The 24002-nt window shown below is 41.5% G+C and overlaps 1 protein-coding gene across 3 annotated transcripts in view; it reads left to right on the top strand.

Annotated features, from left to right (window-relative positions):
- The window catches only part of RNF123 (ring finger protein 123), a 1600675-nt gene that overhangs the window by 199942 nt on the left and 1376731 nt on the right, over positions 1–24002 (top strand). For all 3 annotated transcript variants that reach the window (XM_078661207.1, XM_078661208.1, XM_078661206.1), the window contains exon 7: positions 51–136. In XM_078661207.1, coding sequence (XP_078517333.1) covers positions 51–136 — 86 coding nt within the window. The remainder of the gene's footprint in view (positions 1–50; positions 137–24002) is intronic.

Raw genomic sequence — 24002 nt, 5'->3', positions numbered from 1 at the left:
CACTAAAAATTTGTCTGTTTCTGCAACTAATTCCTTTTTTTTTCAATCAGGAAAATGGCTTTATGAGGTTCTCATCTCCTCCCAGGGACTCATGCAAATCGGATGGTGTACCGTGAACTGCAGATTCAATCAGGAGGTATTTTCCACCTTCTCACAGTTTTCCGACATACATTTACAATCATTTTTTGTTAAGGTTGGGCCCTGGTCCTAAGGGAATTATAGGATAAATTGGTGTGATAGTCGGTTATTTTTTAAAGTGGTAGTGCATAATATGTGGCCTAAACTGCATTGAGAAAGCAAGGCTAGTGAGCCCTTATAAACCTATCCCCCCCCCTTCCTTCATCCATTGCTCCAAAAGAGCTCAGAGGAAGGTATCTCCCTACAACATTATTTTTAAAAGGGCGCTGTGTAATAATCCAGGAAAGCTTGTAGTCAGAAGTAGGTTTATTGAACAGCACAGCATCCAGTCCTAGTACATCAATATCCAGGTTACAACTGACAGGCAGTACAGAATGCTGTATGAGCAAAGCTCTGTTGAGAATATGGAATGTAGAAAGAAACACAACGTGGCACATGCATTTAAAGAGACAGAATACAAGTATCAATAACTTAAACAATAATAGAATATAACACACCTCCCCCTTTATGTAAATAAACGAAATTAAGATATCATACAAAATCTTGTAAAGCAGTGGGTCTTTTTCTGACATGTATATCATCTTTGATTCTTGATGCTACTGAATCGGAGAGAGAACTTCAATCAGGAAAAGAATCTGAACCAGTTCCACCATTGGAACTGTAGCCTTGATTGAAATTACCTTGAGACCGGAAATGTACAACATCTTGTGTTGGACATTTGGCAACCTTGCTCAAATTCCAAACTTTGCCATCTTGGGTGATGACCGAATTACTGAATACTCTTTTAACTTGAATTGGTCTACCATACTTACTCATACCTTTGCTAACCATGAAAGGTTTCCGAATCCTGACCCAATCACCAACACACAAATTATGCTCTTTTGTTTTCCATTTCTTGTTATACCACATTGCAGACTTACTCTGTTTGCAACTAACTTTGTTCGCAACTTCCTGAATATTAACTACATCCTCTCCCAAACTTTTACATTTTTCTTTAACCACTTGGATGCTAAGTCATGCCCAACATTCCCATGTAATTTCCATTGAAATCAATGGAAACTCCATGACGAGTTACCCTTGTCATTAGCACTTAAGGGGTTAAACCACCAAGGGCAAATGTCTGAAGCAGGATCTCTACCTTTAAGTAATTTGAAAGGGCTAATCTCTGTGGTGGTATGAGGAGTTATGCGATAGGTCCAAAGTTTCTGTCTAAGTACGTTCAACCAATTACCTTTCTCCTTCATGGCATCAGCAACAAAACCCTTCAACACTCGGTTAAAGCGTTCAACTTGTCCGTTCTCATGTGGTTCATAAAGAGATGTACACATATGTTTGATATTGCAAGATTGTAAAAACGATTTCATTTCAGAGGAGACTAATTGCACGCCATTATCCGACACTAACACAGAAGGGCAACCTTCTCTTGCAAAAACTTCTTTGAAAAAGGATATAACAACATCAGATGTGATTTTAGCAACAAATTTCACCTCTGGCCATTTCGAATGATAATCTATCATTACTAATGCAAAATGTGAAGCTTCTGGTAATACATGGAAAGGACCTGAAATATCAAAAGCTATTTTATTCCAAGGAAACTCTGGCCATTTCACTGTTTTGAGGGGTGGAATATGCAACTTTAGCATCTTATCGTTAGTACAACACTCATTACACTCTCTAACTGTACGGTCAACAAATCTGTCTATTCCTGCCCACCAAAAATTTAACCTTATGAGACGCTTCATGGCAGAGATCCCTGGATGAGTCTTGTGTGCTAACTTGAGTATTAGTTCTTGTACTCCATTTGGCTGAATACATTTTCCAGATTTGAAGAACAAACCATTTTCATACCATAACTCATCTGCTACGTTATAAAATGGCAGTAAATCATCACTGACATTAGCTTTGTTCGGCCAACCCTCTAGGAGATATTTCTTTAACATAACAAATTTCTCATCACCATCTTGACATTCCATCCAAAACTGTTCAGAGATATCCTGATACTGAGGAGAAACAAAATCCGATAATCCCAAAACAAAATCAACTTCTCCAAGTACATTAACATTGTCAACCTTATTTTCACAGGGAAGACGTGACAAGCAGTCTGCAGTAACATTTTTCTTTCCAGGAATATACTCTACTGTAAAATTGTATTCCTGTAACCTTGAAGTCAGCCGCGCAATCCTTGCTGTCGAGTTCCAACCACCACCAACTGATAATATATGCACCAATGGCTTACGATCGGTTCTCAGGATAAACTTGCTGCCCCAAATGTAAATTCTATAGTGTTCAATGGCCCACACACAGGAAAGTAACTCTTGTTCAATAACTGCATACCTGCGCTCCGTCTCATTCAAAGTCCTAGAAGAGAAAGCCACATTCCATTCTGACTCACCATCCGCCTGAGATAACACACACCCAAGACCATACAAGCTTGCATCAGTGGTGATTATGCATTTCTTGCCAATCCTAAAAGGTTTCAAAGTTGGAGAATTTACAATATCATGCTTAATATCAATGAAAGCCTTTTCTTGTTCAGCCTCCCACACAAATGCATTACTTTGCCTCAGCAATTTTCTTAACGGCTCCCTTTTGGTAGCAAAGTTGACAACAAATTTACTGTAATATTCACACATGCCTGAAAAGGAAAGCAACTGTTCCTTGTTGCTTGGGGCTGGAGCACTGAGAATAGCATCAACATTAGATTGTTTAGGAATTAAACCTTCCCCCGATAATGTATGGCCCAAATATTCAACCGATTTCTTAAAAAGCTTGCATTTATGTGCTTTTAGGGTAAGACCACACTTCTCTAACCTACTACATACATCGCTTAAGTGTGAAGCATGTTCTGCCTCATTTTTTGAGAAAATCAAGATATCATCTTGGAAACACTTGACAAACATATCAAGATCTCTAAACATTTGGAACATAACCCGTTGGAAAACAGAGGCGGCGGATGCCAAACCAAAAGGCATCCTTCTGTATTGGAAGAGTGCCATAGGAGTAATGAAGGCTGTATATTTTTTGGAATCTTCAGTAAGCTCAATTTGATGGTACGCCGACCTAAGATCTAAAGTGGAGAAGATTTGCGCACCATCAAAAAGAGAAACAAGCTCATTAATGTTGGGAAGGGGATGACAATCTATAATAATGTTGGAGTTAAGTGCCCTCAGATCAATGCAGACCCTTAATTTCTGGTCAGGCTTACGCACTAAAACGATGGGCGAAACCCATTCTGACGACTCAATGGGTTCTATAATGTTGTCCTTTAGCAGGTCATTCAATATTTCCTTTAATTCATTTCTGACATTTAGGGGAACTCCTCTTAGTTTTTATTTAACTGGAATTGCTCCTTCCTTCAACACAATTTTATGTGCAAAGTTTTTCAATTTACCTAATTGGTCGCAGAAAACTTTATCAAACTTGTTGCTCCAACATGAGATATCATTCTTCTCTTCATCATTATAGCAAATAGCATTGATCATTTCTTGCTCACTGCACAAAGAGATGGGGTCCTTGGCACGTGGATTTAGTTTGATGCCAAGTTCCCATTGGTCATGCCACCCCAGTACATTGACTCCTTTCACAGCAATGTATAATTTGATTTGAGCTGACCTTCCTCTAAAATATAATGGAACATTAAGAAATCCTTCAATATCAATCTTATACCCATTGAATCCTTCTGCTAATATATCTGATGGTTGTAAGTTAGAAATATCACATACACTTAGTAATTTTTCATTGTAATATTCCTTAGTAATTATTGTCCATGGGGACCCGGAATCCACCATAAGCTCAATGGCAATAGATAAGACATGAAAAACACATTTGGGAGATTTTCTACTGGTTACCACTACACATCCACTTTGAATGATAGAAACTACATATCCACGATCAAGCTCCTGTTTAACTTCATCAGCAATACTAATTGAAGAATTTTTTGTAGGAGTAAAAGTATTTGTGGGCGTACGTGATTGTCCTGAACGTAACTGAGAATTATAGCGTCTTTCTCTACAAACATTGCTAAAATGTCCCAACTTACTACAAATATTACATGTTTTGTTCATAGCAGGACAACCCTGAAAAGAAGCAATGTGCGATCTACTCCCGCACCTAAAACATGACCGAGAACTATTATTTAAATCTGTCCTTCTGTTATTGGCACTAAAATAATTTTTAGTTCTTGCTTGAGTAGGTAGAACGTTTTTTTCATCACTTTTTGTCTTAACAATACATACTTCTTCTTCCGTATTGGTTTTATTAGAATTAGAAGTCTGTTTACCCACTATATCCATCCATTTTTCTGACATTTCTGTGGATTTGGCGATGGCAATAGTTTCTTCTAAGTTAGGGTCACCTATACACCATAATTTATCTTGAACCTTTTTGTTCTTAACATGAACAATGATCTGATCACGCATCATTTCATCAGACATGGCTCCAAAATTACAATGCAAGGTTAGGGCTCTTAAAGCAGTAAGAAAATCATCAAAAGATTCCTCTTGTTTTTGTGCTCTGGTGTAAAATTTAAAACGATTTAAAGCGATATTAGCTGTAGGTTTGAATCTTTTCTCTAACCTACCAATAGCCTCAGTATAAACATTCACAGTATCACCACTCCCACCAGGAGCAGAAAATTGAGGCAAAGTTCTAAAGATCTCTTGACCCTCAGAGCCTAAGCAATGTAAAAGAATACTTTTTTTTCTTTCTGCCCCCATACGTTCCCCATCAATAGCTTTCATATAGTTGAAAAATTCTTCCTTCCATCTTGACCAAGGCATGGGAGGATCACCCTTGATCTGTAAAAATGTAGCAGGAGGATCGAACTGCATTGCTATAATTTGTAATCGATTAAAATAAATAGTAGAATAAATAATCAATATGTAACTAAATCAATGTAAAATAAGAACTTTTGAAAATATGGAACAGAATAAGCATTCTGAATCATTAATGTACTTAAGTAAGTTAAGCAGGAGAAATAATCCACGTTGTCTGTCTATTTCAACCAGGCTGTAGTGAAGTGAGATGCTTTGATGATTTCAGACAGGTTGTGGCGACACGGAGTGCTTTAGTGGCTTTAAAACAACAGTCCAAACGTTAAATGCGATGATACTCGTAAGCGCTAATGTCTGGGAGTAAAATAACAAAGCGCTGAAAAATGTGTAAAAGTTCACGATGAAATGAAGTGACTTCTGTGTAGAAGTTGCTAAGCAACACAGAAACAAGGAAGAAACAAAATGGAGGCACGTTGCGTGAGATACGTAACGTGCGTGATGACGTCAGTGTGACGTTCCTACGCTGCTTGATGGTATTCACTGATGCTGCGTGACTCGTTCTTTGTTGTTGTAAGCTGCTAGGTAACAAGCATCGGCGCTGTTCTTTTCACAGACGCAATACGTTACCAAGGGGACGCAGTCGGAATCCAGGCAGCTTGTAGTGCACGATGTCACCAGAGCACGAGAACGCTGGCAGCGCGTTACAGGTAACAAGCAATTTGAAAGATGCACACGGGAAAATATAGTAAAATGCCACGAAAATACTTCTCCCAAGGCCAGCAGAGCAAAAATCCTTAGAGAAAAGAAGGTTCCTTGTAAGCAATAGTGCGTAAATAAATTCCTTTAAGAGTAAGCAGTTAATCCAATATGAAGAAAAGTCCAAATAAATCCAGAAAGGCAAAAATGGGTTCAAACTCCGCTCCTGTGCTGTAGATGGCTGGAGTAAGGTTGTCCTCTTCGCCAAATTTTGTAATAATCCAGGAAAGCTTGTAGTCAGAAGTAGGTTTATTGAACAGCACATCATCCAGTCCTAGTACATCAATATCCAGGTTACTCTTTGTGCGGTGAGCAAGAAATTATCAATGCTATTTGCTATAGTGATGAAGAGAAGAATGATATCTCATGTTGGAGCAAAAAGTTTGATAACGTTTTCTGCCACCAATTAGGTAAATTGAAAAACTTTGCACATAAAATTGTGTTGAAGGAAGGAGCAATTCCAGTTAAACAAAAACTAAGAGGAGTTCCCCTAAATGTCAGAAATGAATTAAAGGAAATATTGAATGACCTGCTAAAGGACAACATTATAGAACCCATTGAGTTGTCAGAATGGGTTTCGCCCATCGTTTTAGTGCGTAAGCCTGACCAGAAATTAAGGGCCTGCATGGATATGAGGGCACTTAACTCCAACTTTATTATAGATTGTCATCCCCTTCCCAACATTAATGAGCTTGTTTCTCTTTTTGATGGTGCGCAAATCTTCTCCACTTTAGATCTTAGGTCGGCGTACCATCAAATTGAGCTTACTGAAGATTCCAAAAAATATACAGCCTTCATTACTCCTATGGGACTCTTCCAATGCAGAAGGATGCCTTTTGGTTTGGCATCCGCCGCCTCTGTTTTCCAACAGGTTATGTTCCACATTTTTAGAGATCTTGATATGTTTGTCAAGTGTTTCCAAGATGATATCTTGATTTTCTCCAAAAATGAGGCAGAACATGCTTCACACTTAAGCGATGTATGTAGTAGGTTAGAGAAGTGTGGTCTTACCCTAAAAGCACATAAATGCAAGCTTTTTAAGAAATCGGTTGAATATTTGGGCCATACATTATCGGGGGAAGGTTTAATTCCTAAAAAATCTAATGTTGATGCTATTCTCAGTGCTCCAGCCCCAAGCAACAAGGAACAGTTGCTTTCCTTTTCAGGCATGTGTGAATATTACAGTAAATTTGTTGTCAACTTTGCTACCAAAAGGGAGCCGTTAAGAAAATTGCTGAGGCAAAGTAATGCATTTGTGTGGGAGGCTGAACAAGAAAAGGCTTTCATTGATATTAAGCATGATATTGTAAATTCTCCAACTTTGAAACCTTTTAGGATTGGCAAGAAATGCATAATCACCACTGATGCAAGCTTGTATGGTCTTGGGTGTGTGTTATCTCAGGTGGATGGTGAGTCAGAATGGAATGTGGCTTTCTCTTCTAGGACTTTGAATGAGACGGAGTGCAGGTATGCAGTTATTGAACGAGAGTTACTTTCCTGTGTGTGGGCCATTGAACACAATAGAATTTACATTTGGGGCAGCAAGTTTATCCTGAGAACCGATCATAAGCCATTGGTGCATATATTATCAGTTGGTGGTGGTTGGAACTCGACAGCAAGGATTGCGCGGCTGACTTCAAGGTTACAGGAATACAATTTTACAGTAGAGTATATTCCTGGAAAGAAAAATGTTACTGCATACTGCTTGTCACGTCTTCCTTGTGAAAATAAGGTTGACAATGTTAATGGACTCAGAGAAGTTGATTTTGTTTTGGGATTATCGGATTTTGTTTCTCCTCAGTATCAGGATATCTCTGAACAGTTTTGGATGGAATGTCAAGATGGTGATGAGAAATTTGTTATGTTAAAGAAATATCTCCTAGAGGGTTGGCCGAACAAAGCTAATGTCAGAGATGATTTACTGCCATTTTATAACGTAGCAGATGAGTTATTGTATGAAAATGGTTTGTTCTTCAAATCTGGAAAATGTATTCCGCCAAATGGAGTACAAGAACTAATACTCAAGTTAGCACACAAGACTCATCCGGGGATCTCTGCCTTGAAGCGTCTCATAAGGTTAAATTTTTGGTGGCCAGGAATAGACCGATTTGTTGACCGTACAGTTAGAGAGTGTAATGAGTGTTGTACTAACGATAAGATGCTAAAGTTGCATATTCCACCCCTCAAAACAGTGAAATGGCCAGAGTTTCCTTGGAATAAAATAGCTTTTGATATTTCAGGTCCTTTCCATGTATTACCACCAGAAACTTCACGTTTTGCATTAGTAATGATAGATTATCATTCGAAATGGCCAGAGGTGAAATTTGTTGCTAAAATCACATCTGATGTTGTTATATCCTTTTTCAAAGAAGTTTTTGCAAGAGAAGGTTGCCCTTCTGTGTTAGTGTCGGATAATGGCGTGCAATTAGTCTCCTCTGAAATGAAATCGTTTTTACAATCTTGCAATATCAAACATATGTGTACATCTCTTTATGAACCACATGAGAACGGACAAGTTGAACGCTTTAACCGAGTGTTGAAGGGTTTTGTTGCTGATGCCATTAAGGAGAAAGGTAATTGGTTGAACGTACTTAGACAGAAACTTTGGACCTATCGCATAACTCCTCATACCACCACGGAGATTAGCCCTTTCAAATTACTTAAAGGTAGAGATCCTGCATCAGACATTTGTCCTTGGTGGTTTAAAGAAAAATTTAAAAGTTTGGGAGAGGATGTAGTTAATATTCAGGAAGTTGCGAACAAAGTTAGTTGCAAACAGAGTAAGTCTGCAATGTGGTATAACAAGAAATGGAAAACAAAAGAGCATACATTTTTGTGTTGGTGATTGGGTCAGGATTCGGAAACCTTTCATGGTTAGCAAAGGTATGAGTAAGTATGGTAGACCAATTCAAGTTAAAAGAGTATTCAGTAATTCGGTCATCACCCAAGATGGCAAAGTTTGGAATTTGAGCAAGGTTGCCAAATGTCCACGCTGCTTGTGTGTTTTGCAGCACAATTGCCGGGCAGTGACAAAAGTCATAGGAGTTACAGGTATTTAAGTAATCCGGGTTTACAATTTGACTTTACCTACTTTCATTTTCAAAATGTGTAACACATCTTTCTTTTTTTTAAATTACTTTTCTTTTCACTTTTCCTTTCCTTTTCATCTACATAATAGGTCATATAATCCTGCAGGGCAGGGTAATAACATAAGCTATTAAGGTTCTATTATCTCGGGTTGTTAATACATTGGATCTATCGCTAACATTAGGCAAATATTGCAGGTTCAGAGAGTAGTCGGTAGCTCTTCGCATCAAATGTTCAGACAGCAAAACCTGAGGTGGCATCTGGTTCGGGCCTTAAATATAATTTTATTTTTTGTAATGTTATAAATACTATTGATTTAGATCAGGGGTCACCCGACGTTCTGCTAGCAAGAGTAACTTCTGATCAACGAAACATCCAGAGCTACTACGTAATTGTTTGGATTAGATAACAAGTGAATACTGGTCCAGTAACAAACGCCAACCCAGGCCTCATTGTCATGTAGTACATAGGATGTCACGCCTCTCATTCTGAAAGCCGGGTCCCCAAACATGTTCAGTATCTGGCTAATTTCCTTGACGTCTGTTGGTTGCTATCCAGAAATAAGCAACTCAGAAAGGTTAATGTAACATATACATTGCACCCTTAACTCCATAGGTGCTGAGACTTTTCTTGTCCTTTGCGGAGCCCTTTTTTGATGTTTGGGGCAGTTTGCTCTTAAGCCTTCAAAACAGTATTCTACAGTAGGCATAGAGGCTAAATTTGTATCCTATTTTCCCCACTTGTTGGGGCTTCAAAAGATATCCAGGGTGTGTCGATTCCAATGGAAGGAACAAAGCAAATATCCAAAGTTTTGCAATTGTTTTTTTAAAGGGGATAAAGTACTATGGAAGAAAGCATGTGCTTTTTTTAAACCTGTAAACCAATATATTTCTGCATAGTAAACAGAGTTCCCTTTTCCCTATTCAGCACGGAGTCATGTGTGTAGATTGCTCAAGATTTGCCCCAAAAAACTAATGTTGAAATAAAGAAACGTTTTCATCTTAAATTTGTTACCCTGCTAGCAGATTCAGAAAAGTAATATTACCACTAAGCGTGTCAGACTATTTGGACGCAGGGATAAATAGCATTTATTCGGTGTCCAAAAACACGCAATACCCAGAGCCAACAACTGAGCTGTAGATTATGATTTTCATTGTGTACTGACTATGCTTCAATTCATATGTTAAATTCTAATGAATGAAAAAAGGATATGAAGGAAATCTGTACATTTTTTAAATGTACCCAAGAAAAAGAGTTTCGGAATAGTGGTTATTTGTACAACTCTGAACTTGAGGTTACCCATACTGTTTTGTGAAACTGAGAGCGTTTCTCAAAACATGTTCTTTCTTGTGCACTGGCTTAGATTTGGCAGGCAAAAATGGGGATACATTCAGTTGGTAATTACAAATGTTACACTTATTTTGTGTTCCCATACTTATGATGAAAACAGTAAGGGCCACAAATGCAAAGTGGGGACATAACATTTTTGCCATGGTAAATTTACTTATTTTGGTAATATTGGTAGCAGCGGCATTTGGGCCTGGGCTGGCCGTCTCTAAGTAAAATGTTCGAAATCCACACATTTCTGAAAACCGAACAACCAGTGGAGTCCAGGGCAGTATGAATTGCATGGCTCGTAATACATTGTAAATCTTACCCATAATGCCCTGCAAACCTCACACTTTGGCTAAAATCATGCATTTACCTTGCATTTAGGTGAGGGGAATTTTCTGAATCTCTAGGGGCCCACAAAATTCCTACCACTCAGTGTTCCCACTCTTCCGCTGATAAACGGTACCCCTATTGTGTCTGTGGGGGCTGGTTTAGGAATACGACTGGTATGGTGTACAGTCTTATCCCTGGCCATATACGATCAACTGGGTGTATCTGGTATTGCAGATTTTGAATTTAGAATTTTAGCCCCAAGCCTCACCCTAATCTGGCGCAAAGGCATCAGCCTGCCTTGCAACATAAATCTGCACCTGGACCTGGGCACTTGATAGTGGCAGAGGACTGATGTCCTTGTCACAAGTTCATGCCTGTGGTGTGTAAGCATACTCTATTATGTCACAATCTTATTGTGACCAGGCATTTTTACCAGTGTCAGGGATGTGAGAGCTAATGGCCCACTTGGGTAAATTCCAGCTGCTCATGACAAACCCTGTATCTTAGCGTGATATGCCACTCGCATGAAGTATACAATGTGTAGCACGCTCATGAATCACCACACATATGTTGAGATGAGTGAACCAGAGAGGCACAGGCCTGCCAGTTCCCTTTTGGATACCCTGTCCTGAGTACAAGATGGAGGTGAAGTTGTTTTCCCAGACCATCGAAGTGTATTGCTGATACACCTGTGACTGGACGGAGGGACCCTTACTGACATGGGGAAAGCAGAGACCGGCTCCCCCTTAGATATTATATTAGATCCATTGATGCTGAAAGGCTGCTGATTAGTATTTTTGGAGACTGGGATTTGGTGGGTGGCAGTAGTTATGGGTGGGACTACAATTCCTATTGTCAGGGTGCAAAGGGTCTTTTGAGGAGGGTCAGCTTTTCATGTCTATTCCTGAGAACTGCCGGGTATGACTGTGATTGTCTGATGGAGACTGCTCACACCTCTTTGTACATCTCTGTCCTTGGTGCTCCAACCTGGAGATGACCCTGCTGTGACCAAGACCTTGTTTCGAAGACAGCCTTAAATCTCCACCGAGCACAGACTATGAAGCCAACCTGGGACCTTCTTCTACCCAGAGGCTGGTGATGCAGTGAATTTTTAGTATAGCCTGACCGGAGACTCATAGATGCAAGGGTTGAAGTGCTGCACTGCACTTATTACTATGCCCCAAGGCCCTCACAATACATGACCAGGTCTGAGGGGGATGGGTAGAGTTAGTCAAGGACAGATGGCTCTATTAGCCTCACTTCTCTTTTGCTCTGTGTAATATTGTGTTTTGTAGTGTAATAAATGTAGGAGAGTAGGGTCTGCTTCCTATGGTCACCCCCACTTTTTGCTTTTGCTTTACTGGTTTTCGACTTAGATGTGGCTGTGGGCCTGCTAATCAGACCCACAACCCAGATGCACTCTCTCTAAATTCTAACCATGTACTCTAGGTACATACACAATTGGGAATTGGTCCACCTTAGCAGCCCCTGTAGAAGTGTACCTTAGGTACTCAGGGCATAGGTGTAACCAAGGCCTGCCAGGGGCTGCAGCATGTATTATGCCACCCCTGGCTGGCCACTCAAACTGACACTACTGGCTGATCACTCACCTGGGGCAAGGGTGTGTAATCACCTCTTGCTTAGGTATAGTATTCCTATATCTACCCTTATATATAGACACACAGTAACCTATAAGTCACTCCTATGGCAGGCCTTAACAATCCTGGAGGCAGAGTGCTTGGTTATGTGTGAGATGGTGCTCTAGCATGAGCTGAGCCTGTCTGCAGCTTTCGGAACCATGTTCTTCTAGCTGTTCTATGATATTGCTATACCATATACTCTTAAGTGCATTATGAACCTCGCGGTTAAATGCTAACTTTGGTTTGGCTTTATCTAAACATGTCGTGTAAGGTGTCATACGCTTTGGAATACTACCCCCTCGCCAATTCTGGTGACAGGGGTAGCATTCCACCCTTCTAGAGGAGAAAATGGCATAAAATCACGTGTTCAGCTCTAGAGCCGATATTTAGTTGCCCTCTGGAGCCTCACTTAGACAATCTAGATGCAGGTGTTTTCAAGCTTAATGCTGCCTTATCATCAGCGATTGACGCTATCGCCCCATCCCTCCCGGTTTCATCTGCTAGATCCCGTCCTTCTGCTCCCTGGTTTTCTGTTGCCTTACGGGAAGAAAAAAGCCGCTGCAAAAAATTAGAACGCAGCTGGAGATTGACATACGATTCCGAGGCAAAAACTATATACAAAATGGCTTTGAAGCAATTCTCCAAGCTTAAAAAAACTGCCATGAAAGAGTTTTTCACCTCGCAAATCAAAGATGCAGACAACTCGGCTAAAACCTTGTTTAAAATTGTCAAAGATTTTGTTAAACCGCCCGCAATTACTCCCAACAATGTTGCCAGCCAATCTCTTTGCGATGGTTTATCCGACTTCTTTCAGGAAAAAATTGAGAAAATATCATCTACCTTCCACCCAGTAGTGGTGTCTGAGTACCCAAATCCCCATACATCCATTAGATCCGACACCGCTCCTATTCTATCGACATTTCAGGACCTCTCTCCTGATTTGGCACTTAAACTTCTTATACAATGTAAGTCTGGCTCCCCTTTGGACCCGGTTCCCCCTAAGATCATGACTGATTTGGCTCCCTTATTATTAGAGCCACTAACCTCCCTTTGGAATGCCTCCTTACAGTTAGGCCAATTCCCCTCTGCCTGGAAAGAAGCCTTGCTTGTGCCCATCCTGAAGAAACCTGATGCGGACCCCACTCAATTCTGCAATTACCGGCCTATTTCCCTCCTCCCTAAACCAGCGAAGGTTTTGGAGAAGGCCGTCCAACTTCAATTGGCAGAATATCTTCAGAGTAACTCCCTGCTCCATGACTCCCAGTCTGGTTTCCGTGCAGGTTTTAGCACGGAGACTGCATTATTGGAAGTCTCTGAGACTGTTCGAGAGTGTGTGGATAAGGGCGAGGAGGCCATGTTGGTTCTCCTCGACCTGTCCGCCGCTTTCGATACGGTGTCTCATCAAATACTCTTAGACCGACTGGAGCAGATTGGCCTGTGTGGCTCTGCACTGTCTTGGATCACATCTTTTCTCCAGGGCCGATCACAGAGGGTTCTCCTCAGACCTTTTAAAGCAGGGTCCAAACCTCTTGTCTGTGGAGTCCCTCAGGGCTCGGCATTGAGCCCTCTGTTCTTTAATGTCTACCTGGCTCCGTTAGCCAAGGTTGTGGAGGCCTGCGGAGTCAGAGTGATTTCATATGCTGATGACACACAGCTGATATTCTCCTTTAGAGATCACTCTGACTCCAGCCTCTCTAGCTTCCGCCACTGTTTGGGAGAAATCTGTTCATGGATGGCCTCGAGTCACCTTCGTCTTAATACGGATAAGACGGAGGTCTTGTTCTTCAATCAAAAAATGACAATACCCCCCTCTCTGTGGTGGCCTACGGTACTTAACCCCCCCCCTATTCCGGTGCACACGGCCCGTAATCTGGGATTCCAGTTTGACGACACGCTCTCCTGCGGCCCTCAAATTAACAAAGTCACGGCGGCCTGCTTTGGTAAGCTAAAGATGATGAAAAAAATCTTTCCATTCTTGCCTATGGATGCGCGCCGAACAGTCACCCAGGCGCTAATAACGTCCCATTTGGATTATGCCAACAGTCTTTATGCAGGGGCCCCTCTATATCAAATTGAACGCCTGCAAGCAGTTCAAAACGCGGCTGCAAGATTGATTGGCAATATCCCTTTCCGACATTCGATCTCCATGTTTCGTAAAAAGCTCCACTGGCTGCCTATAGCTTCTCGGATTAAATTCAAAACACTTACTCTTGCTTTCCGTGCTCTTAACGGGACCGGTCCTGAATACTTAAGAAAGAGACTGACATTATCCCATTCAGTGAGAGACCTACGTTCCAACAGCCTACGCCTTATGGTTGTGCCACGCTTTCGCCGCACACGAATGGGTGGCAGAGCTTTCGCTGTCCTGGCTGCGAAACATTGGAACTGCCTCCCTTTAGACCTCAGATTTGCCTCATCTGAAACACTGTTCCGCAGCCGCCTGAAAACTTGGCTATTTTCCTCATTCTAGATAGATACTTCTTTATCTCTACTGACAGTTTTTAGCGCCGGGACACCTCCGACGGAGGTAGCCGTGCGCTCTACAAGATCCATAAATAAATAATAGAGGGAGAAGACATGTTGTTGCTGACTATCCCGGTTAAAGTTAACCAGAGCCCAAGCGTCACAAAATGGATGCTGCTGCCACAGACGCAAGTCTGACCTCCTGCTGCTGGGAGTCCTTCCAGCGAGGGAGGCCTGGACAATAGGTTTCCTGCCTGGAGAGGTGCGAGCATCACCCCAGAGAGGATTTTGTGTATTGGGACAGGGAGGGCTGAATAGAATGAGACATGCCTGGGGCACACTAGGTGCTCCATGCATATCCCAGTTCAAACCGGTTGCTGGGGCACTCCAGCCCCAGCTCTGGCACGAAACTGCACAAAGGAAAGGGGGTGTAACCACCCCCGTTCCTGGTCCCATCCATAGGAGGGACCTAGTGAGTAAACCAGCCCCCTTTAGTAGTATAAAGATAGGAGCTGACCCAGGAGACTTTAGATTTGATCCTGAACTGAAACTTGAAATGAAACTCTGCACCCTTCGACATTCAACCGACTTGAAGACTAAAGAATCTCCCTTGTGGCCAAGGAGTGACCACCCTGAAACCAGGCACCATCCAGTAACTCGACGGCTTGCTTTGTCCCCGTTCCCCCGGAACTCGAGCGCAGAGCTTGACAAGACCTCGACTCCAGGACTCCTCTGACCCCACTGCACGACTCCAGCATAGCTGAGCTCCGTGGAAGGCGTCGGAATCCGTGGAACCAGGCAACTTGGAAAGTCGTCAACTTGCTAACAGCGCAGCTCCTGAGGCATCCTCGAAGCTGTGCACTGGGGACTGAGACACCCCGACACCGAGCTCCACCTGCACTGAAGACCAGCCCTCCACACTCCACAAGATCTGCGTGGGGCCCTTCTGCTTGTGTTCTGCTTGACGCGTTGTACCGGTTGCTGGCCAGTTGGCTAGTAGCCTTGTGACGACGATTCCTTTGAAAATCCATCGCTGGTCTGGTTGCTCCAGACTGGCACTTGCTTCCCTGAAAAGGTGAAGTACCTCAGACCCTCCTGGTCTGCACCAGAAGCTCCTTGTGTATCCTGCGTGGGTTGCCTTTGCTTAGGCTTGTTGGCTCCAATCTTGAAGTTGACCCCTCCATCTGCTAGAACCTTCGTGGGACAGCTCCTCTCCAGCACCTGGTCATCCTCGACGCCTCCTGGTCCGCGTGGCTGCAACGACAAGCTTCACATCCGCCCCTGATTGCTCCTCGACGACGTCTGGTTCCTCCCTGGTTCCACCCGGTCACTGGCTAGTGACCTAGACTCTGTCCCCTCTGCTTTCAGGTCCTCTTCATCCTAGATCCACCCGGACATCTTCCTCCTGGTCGCCTGCAGCATCTTCTTCCAAGGCTCCATAGGAATCAACGAGAAAACCCGACACACTTTGACACCTATGCACCCGCAGCCCGTGGGTGATGTAACATGATACTTCGGTGCTCCTTTAGGGATTGACTATCCTAGTGTCTAGTTTTGTTAGTTGTACATTCCTAGTTAGACCGGAAGTGTCCTAAATCTTCGTTACTTACCGTTTAAAGTTCCCATTGACTTTATATTGACTCTTGCGTGAGTGTACTGACACTGCAAGCGCCGCCTGTGGGCCTCCTACTCTTAACCTAAGGGACAGATAGTGTAGCCCCAGCGATTCCCTAGGCCTTCTCCTTTCCCAAGTCGTGGTTCTTATACCACTTACTTAGTATATGGTTTTACGCGCCCCTAGGGCCTAACTGTAAATTGTGCTATTTAAAGTATTTCTAAGTGTAACTTGTTATGTGCTTTTGCCTCTGATCTCATAAAGAGTTCAGAGGAGTGTGTTAGTAAATAAATACATATATATATTATATATATATATATATCCTGTGTGGTGTCCTTTCACTTGGTATTCAAGGGGTTACATATGGTAAAACAGCTGGCTTTACACGCCCTCAAGAGTCTTTTAGCCTAAGACTGTTTTGTCCACGCTACCACTAGGATAGCTGGTCTATAAGGTTGACTTACAACCATCACCATAAGGGTTGTTTGGACTGGTGCACGGTGCTCACTAGAATATTGAACATCATATACCAGGCCAGCTTCTCACAATAAAGTACTTTTCTCTACTAACGCAAAGCACTGGGCTGGGCAATCACATTATTGTGCTGCTGGATCTTTGAGTTGTGAGCCTGTTGTATCCACATACTAACGTCTGTGAGAAGCCTGTAACTTCTCGTCACCATTTCCCTGTTAATAGTGGTACCCCGCAGGGATGTGGAATTCCTATAGCCCTTCGCTCAGGACATATTGTTTGGGGTCAGGGCAAGTTTTCATGTGTTTTGTCCTTGGGACAAGTAGGCCCAACCAGCTGCAGCATAAACCCTTTGGCTGTGACTTTGCAGTAACACATTATGGATCAGGGAAGGCACTGTCTCCAGTTAAGATAATATTTTTGCCCATATGTGAATGGTATTCAAACTTGTGTTTATGGTTCATTACTTGAAAGCCTTTATTATTAGGGTGAGCACTATAAGTAAATGTTGTAATCTCCGACTGCATCACTGACAGTGGTTCCATTATAAAAATGTTTGCACACATTTTCAAAGTTTAGCAATATGAGGCTATGTATAGTGCTCCCAGAATGCTCTCTGATTTGATGCAAATATTTGCAGATGCTTGAAAGCAAGATTGATGATTCTTTGCTTTCAAAATGAAATGTTCATAAAAAAAATTAAAGCAGAAAAACATTTTTTTGTGCTAAACTACTGTCAAATTTCAGGAACTATTTATTTGCAGCATCATTTAGAAACATGTGTTGATGCATGCTAGTATTAGCCAAAAATATTCATAATGAAGAATCAGTGTAACCAGTTTCAATAAGATTATGGAAAACTAAAATAAACAAGCTTTGGCAAAGCCAGTAGGTCTGAAATTGGTGGTCAGCTTTTTTAGTTTTGTCAATGTGTGACTTGTTTTGGCATGGTTTGCGTAAAACCTTATTGTTGTGGGAGCTGCTGGCTCTCACCATTATAACAAACTTTGGCAAAAGCAAAAATTGTTTTTTTGGTCTCAAAAAGCACACACTACCGTAGTAGTTATTTGCACTGAACAAAACTACTTTGTGTGCTGATATTCTCCTTGTGAAAAGCAGAATGCCGTCACTCACAGTTAAGTCAGCCAATACAGAGAGCGACACTGAATTTCAATAAACGCAAAAGGTCACGGTGAACGCCAGACCAAATTAGGGGCCCAATTATCAAAGAAAGACTCATAGGGCCACCCATGGTATATGTACTTGCATTAAGTGCGGCTATACGGCTTTTGTGAATTCCAAGAATTTACAGAAGTAGGACAAGAAATAGTACTCCTAGAAAATATTTGTGAACTGCATTTTAGCTTGAGCAAATATGCATGTGTAGATTTGCTCATGTGAAAATCTGAGTGTTTGCAAGTTCACTTTCCCTCCAACCACCTTTTTCCCAACTCTGGAAGAAGGTTTACGTCTGTCATAGTCAGAAGTAAATTTCCAACATTTCTCAGTATGGGAAAAGATTAGAGAAGAGTTGTTGAAAACCCTTAAAAATGCAGGTTAGTAAGTTTGCACAGACTCAAAAGGTCATTCTAACCCTGGAACTATTGCTTACCACTACCTTCAGCCCCAGTATATAGATCAGCGGAAATTAGGCAACACAAGGGGATTGCAAGTATTCAAACACTACTACGGTATGAGCCCGGCACAATGAGAGAGGCTTTATCAGAGCTCTTACATAATGAGATTGCTGCCATGATTTGTTGCTGCAGTACATGGCACCAAAGGGGCAAGTGGATTTTGTTACAGGACTAGTAGATTTATGAAGCAACCTGCCCTATGGACAAGTAGATGTTTTATTAAATCCCACACCCCTGTACCCCTCTTATTTGGGTGGCTCTATCACCTTTGATAGGAATGGATGAAAACTGTGACCATATGAGGTTAATGTGCTCTTCACATAGTCTCTAGTTTGGTCTCCTTGTGTCTCAGGTAATCGATCAGGCTCACAAGGGGAGCGGGGGACCCTTTTAATCCTGTAATGTTTCGGAACGCAGGGCGGTATGAATTTAGTGCATCCCCACAGATTGTGGGACTGTCCTTTGCAGAAATGTTGAGGCAAATGTTGAGGCAAAGCATGATTTTAGTCAAAGGTTGTTTCTTACAAGGCAATGCAGGGAAACAACCCTTGCGGGATCCATGCAAGCTCTACCACCCGGAATTCGACTGGGTCCCTAGTTTTTCCCTAGTGAGTTTAGAGCACCTTGGGTGGGGCAGCAAGACTGCAGGGTATCAGAGAAATTGTGTTAACAGGCACGGTTCAGGGCGGTCCTAGTATAGATCGGGAGATGTACCATAAACATCTCTTAGCGTCTCTGGGTAAATCAAAAGAAAATAAAGGACGGGTCCGTCCCTTATGGTGCAGGAGCTGTGCTCGTATGCAGCACGTCTCGTGGTTCGTTCTGTTGTATCCAGCTGCGGACCGACAGAAAAGCGGAAGTCTATATAGGATGGAAGTGTATGCACACTAGAATGGGAACTTCCAATGTGTACATGGGTCAAATGGCAACCCGGAAGTGAGTACGGGATTGTGCCAATTAACCAAGGAACTAGGACGGGTGAAGTCTGCTAATAAGGAGAGAGCGCTCTCACATGATTAACAGCATGGACATATAAAAAGGACAAATGATGGTGAGAGCAAATAAACTCTTGGAATGACCCAAATGGAAGTCTAATGCGGGGAGGAGTGCGGTGGGGTCAAGATGCTGCCTTAACTAACACGCATGCAACGTGGTGTAGAGTGGATTCGTATATACAACACAGGAAATTATGAGTGCGAGGGAGTGGAATAGTGTGCCCTCTTAAGACAGTAAAGTAGATTAAAAGGATAGACACTAGAAATGATTAGTGGAGGACAACATCAGTCCTGTATTTCAGAACAACATAAAAGAAAGAAAAACAAGTCAATTGAAGCGGGACGAGGCTGACTACAAGGAAGGCAGAGTATTTACATTCGCCTGTAAATACGACTGAGTGGTCCAAAACCCTCTTAAAATCAACAGAAACGACAAAGGGGAGACAGCGTCTGCCTCATCCAGTTAGTCTCTCAACACAGTACTTACAAGTGACAGCGAATCATCATCATCATCATCAAAAACTTTATTTCGGTCTACTATGGACCATGAAAGTACATAAGATAAAATAATACAACGCAGTAGTTTTTAAAATCATCATCAAGGATAACAACGATTAAACAATCTTAACAATTATGCCAAATAAGAGAGAGGGGGGTGTTATTTCCACATTTCATCAATAAGTTAAAGATAACATCATTTGTATATAAAAAAATAAAAAAATTATTTATAAGTATAAAAATAACAGGGGTATTGAAGTTAAAAATATACATTCCATAAACTTTAAAATATTATTGTACAATCGGTCAATCACTGCTGAAATACTCCAATATGATGTTATAAAAGTAAAAGACAAGGTGCGTTTTGGGATAGAGAAATTAAATAAACGTATTACCTCCATGTATCAGTTTAAACAATGCACTGCTGAGATTACAATTTTAAACCATTTTTGGCTCTAAGGAACATTACGTTCATAAGCAACCTGGACACGCAGAATACAACCAATTGAGTAGTGTCTGATCGCAGAATCCGTTCTGCCTGTCTGCAGTGTCTTAAATTAAGGATGTTACATAAAGGTTTGATCCATCTTTTCCTCGAGTATTGATAAGCCGGGCAAAAAAATAAGATATGCATGTCATTTTCTTTAACAGATGTAAAATTTTTACAGAAACCACATTTGTCAAAGTCTTTATCTTGGGCATTACTGTCCCATTTAGATTTCATGTCGTTGGTCTGATGGACCCCATATCTAAATTTAAGATATAATGATTTTGCTACCGGAGGATCAACCTCATCCAAGAGAATTTCAAATTTAGGAATATCTTTAAACTGGAGAAACCTTGTAGACCGAGATCCTAAACTGCTATCCTGTAGCAGTGTGTTACTTAAAAAGTTCCAGAATGATAGTTTTACTATTTTGCTACAGGTTTTTGATAGCTCTTGAGGGTTTTCCCAATAGTTTGATAAACCTATTCTTTTAAACCAAGAAGCGGTATGTTTAAACCATAAGATATCTTTTAAACAACCAAAGGGCATTATCTCTTTGAGCCCCGATCTGTAATGGACAAGCTCGTCAGTTGTCCAGATTCTTATCCAATACATAAGGGGGCGCAACGCAGCGAGACAGTCTGTACGCTGTAGATTAATATCTAAAAAAAAGGTACCATTGGACTTCTATTAAGTAAGGATAATAACCTTCGTACAAAGTTATTCTCCCCCACTTCAAAATTACGCTTGCAGTGTGGACCCCAGAGTTCTGCCCCATAAAGGGCCGCTGACTGGGCCTTAAATTTAAAAACCTATATAGCAGGTGATGCAGCCTTAGAAGTACTCTCTCTATGTTTTTTTAAAATAGGCATTGAGTTTTGGAGCAAAACTATTTTACTTTTTTCCAATTGGGGTTTCCATGACATTTTGGAATCCAGAGTGATACCTAAATAGTTAAAATGATTCACATACTCTAGTCTTTCGCCATTCAGTTCCAATCTTTTTCTAAACGTTTTACTTGAATTCATAGACATATATTTTGTTTTGCTAGGGTTAATTTCAAGTCATTTTGTATTACAATATAGATAAAAGGTGTTTATCAGGTTTTGGAGGCCACCGGGAGTCTGAGAAATTAGAATGGTATCGTCTGTGAAGAGGAGTGCGGGAATCACATCCCCCCCTAACTTTGGTGAATCACTCTTGCTTCCTTTGAGGAAGGAGGGGATGTCATTTACATATAAGGAAAACAAGGTTGGTGCCAGCACACAACCTTGTCGCACTCCGCGCTTCACTGGAATCTCTCTAGTAAGTTCTCCCCGTGGTCCCCACCTTACTTTTGCAAAGTTACTTTTGTGCATCCTGATAATTTGAACTAGTAATTCAATTGGTACTCCAAGGTTTCTCATGTGAATCCAAAGACTAGTTCTAGGGACCAAGTCGAAAGCAGCTCTAAGGTCCATGAAAGCTACATACAATGTGCCCTGTCTAATCGCAATATACTTCCAACATAAGCATTGAAATCTAAAGACTTGATCAATGGTGCTGATCTTTTTTCTGAACCCTGCTTGAAATTTTGTTAACAAATCAACTTCTTCCATCCAAGATGAAAGACGCAACAGTATGTGTCTAGCAAATATTTTCTGTGGAATGTCTATAAGACTGATCGGGCGATAATTTGCCGGGTCGAGTCTATTCCCCTTTTTAAAAATCGTGATAATTTCAGCCCCCCTCCAAGTGTTTGGCATCGGGTCGAAATTCGCTATTGCATTACATAAAGCGTTCATATACGGAGCCCGAATTGTTAAGTCATGTTTTAAAAGGTCACCGGGAATTTTGTCGGGACCCGGAGCTTTACCAGATTTTATTGTACCTAGAACAAAATTAGTTTCCTTTAGTGAGAAGTGTAGCTTGGCAACCTTTGCTAGCTCAATCATTTCGTCCGTCAGATCAAAGTGGTCAGTATTAAATTCAGTGTTAGATTCAGAGAAGAGGCCAGAGAAATGGTTAACCCAGGTGACCTCATCCAAATAGAGGTCTCTGTGTTGACCGCCTGACCTATTGCCTTTTGTAAATAAATTCCAGAATCCTGCCTGATCCTTTACCTTTGCAGCATTTAAAAGACCTGCCCATATCTCCTCGTCCCAGACTCTCTTGGCAACAGCTATTGTTTGTAGGCAAGCCTGTTTACCCTGGTTTTGACAGTATCATTACTTTTTATTGCTTTTATTAACTCTGATTTTGCTGCTCGACAATCCTTGTTAAACCATGGTTTGCCATGTTTGACCCTTTCTGTTATCTCACCCTTCTTTCTTTGTATTGTTTTGCTTAATATTGGGCCTAAAGCTTCTACGAGCCTACCATGAATATCGGTCAACATAAGAGGCGGGGCATTACTCTCGATGTATGGAGATAAAATATCTGAAAAGATTGAATAGATATTCATCATTGCTTTTTTGTCCTCCAACATGTATGGCCATTTAACTGCACGGTCATTCCTATTTAGCATGATTTGATCATCTGAGGGGTCATGATTCGTTTTTTCAAAATCTACTATAGAAAAAAGTTCTATAGAGACCCTCAAACTCAAGGGTAAATGATCACTCTCTGTTCTAGAGATCATTGTAAAGTCATGCAAGAAACACCAACAGCTTAGTGACACCATCATATAGTCTATATAACTTTGTGAGATGTTTCTGCAAAAAGTATGGGCTTTTGGTCTGTCTGATGGAAGACGCCCATTACATGATCTAAGGCTATGTGTCCGAGTTAAGCCTAGGAGCTGAGTCACAGCTGCTGTGCACTTCACCTCCTTTTCACTAGCCAGAGATGGTATATTATACGCTTGGTCTTGGGACTCCATCAAATCACCAAAGCCAAGCACTGGCTCATAATTACAATTGAAGACACCAGCTATAAATATACTTGGGCCATGGCCTAATGTTTCAAGGACTCTGTCCAACTGATCAATAACTAGTGATGGGCCGTTTGTTGGAGATGGTCTATTGTATACATTAAAGAGATATGTAACTTTATCATCTTTAGCCTTTAATTTTAAGCCCAGTATATCTGGAGATGTAATATCTAGAGAGGTAATCACAATTTGCAAAGACACGCTGACCCATATAGCCAATCCTCCAGATGGTCTTCCTTTTACTGAAGGAATCGCCCCCACCCAGTAAGTTTTGTAGCCTACCCTTTAGGGGCATTCTAACATCCAGGTCTCTTGTAAAAGTATAATATCGTACATTCCAATAAATGCATGCCATGTAGGAACCGGCAGATTTCTGTTTAACCCTGCGATATTCCAGGAAATATTATTTAAATCTTGGCAATTACTGTGCTCTCTGAAGCAGGGAGAATCAATTCTTGATGTTTCCGTACTTGGGTGTAACTTTGATTTTGTGTCTAGATCAAGTGCAGAATGAAGGGAAATGATATCAGCCGTTTGCATGTTCACGCAATTATCCACCCCTCTAGTACAACTATTTGTACCCGTGTCAATTCTTTCCTTACTTACTACCCTCTGAGCTTGGGATGAAAGAGGCTCATGGTTTCTTAAAGACTTATCACTCATGGAAGACTGTCAATCAACCCCCTCCAACCCCATTAAAGAAGAGAAACGATTAGAAGTGAGGATGTTAAACACTGGGGGCGGATACGTCCGAGAACTTAGGTTCCCATGTCTCCAAGGGTTATCAATTAGAGCTTTCGGGTAAAAATAGCTTAGGTCTCTAGTTAAAATACCTCCCTCGTAACCATCAGAGAACCAGTCACGGAT

The sequence above is a fragment of the Lissotriton helveticus genome, chromosome 9, assembly GCF_964261635.1.
Source record: "Lissotriton helveticus chromosome 9, aLisHel1.1, whole genome shotgun sequence".
NCBI classification, from domain to species: domain Eukaryota; kingdom Metazoa; phylum Chordata; class Amphibia; order Caudata; family Salamandridae; genus Lissotriton; species Lissotriton helveticus.
The sequence above is the reverse complement of the archived record's forward strand: the minus strand, read 5'-3'. Positions and strand labels throughout refer to the sequence as shown.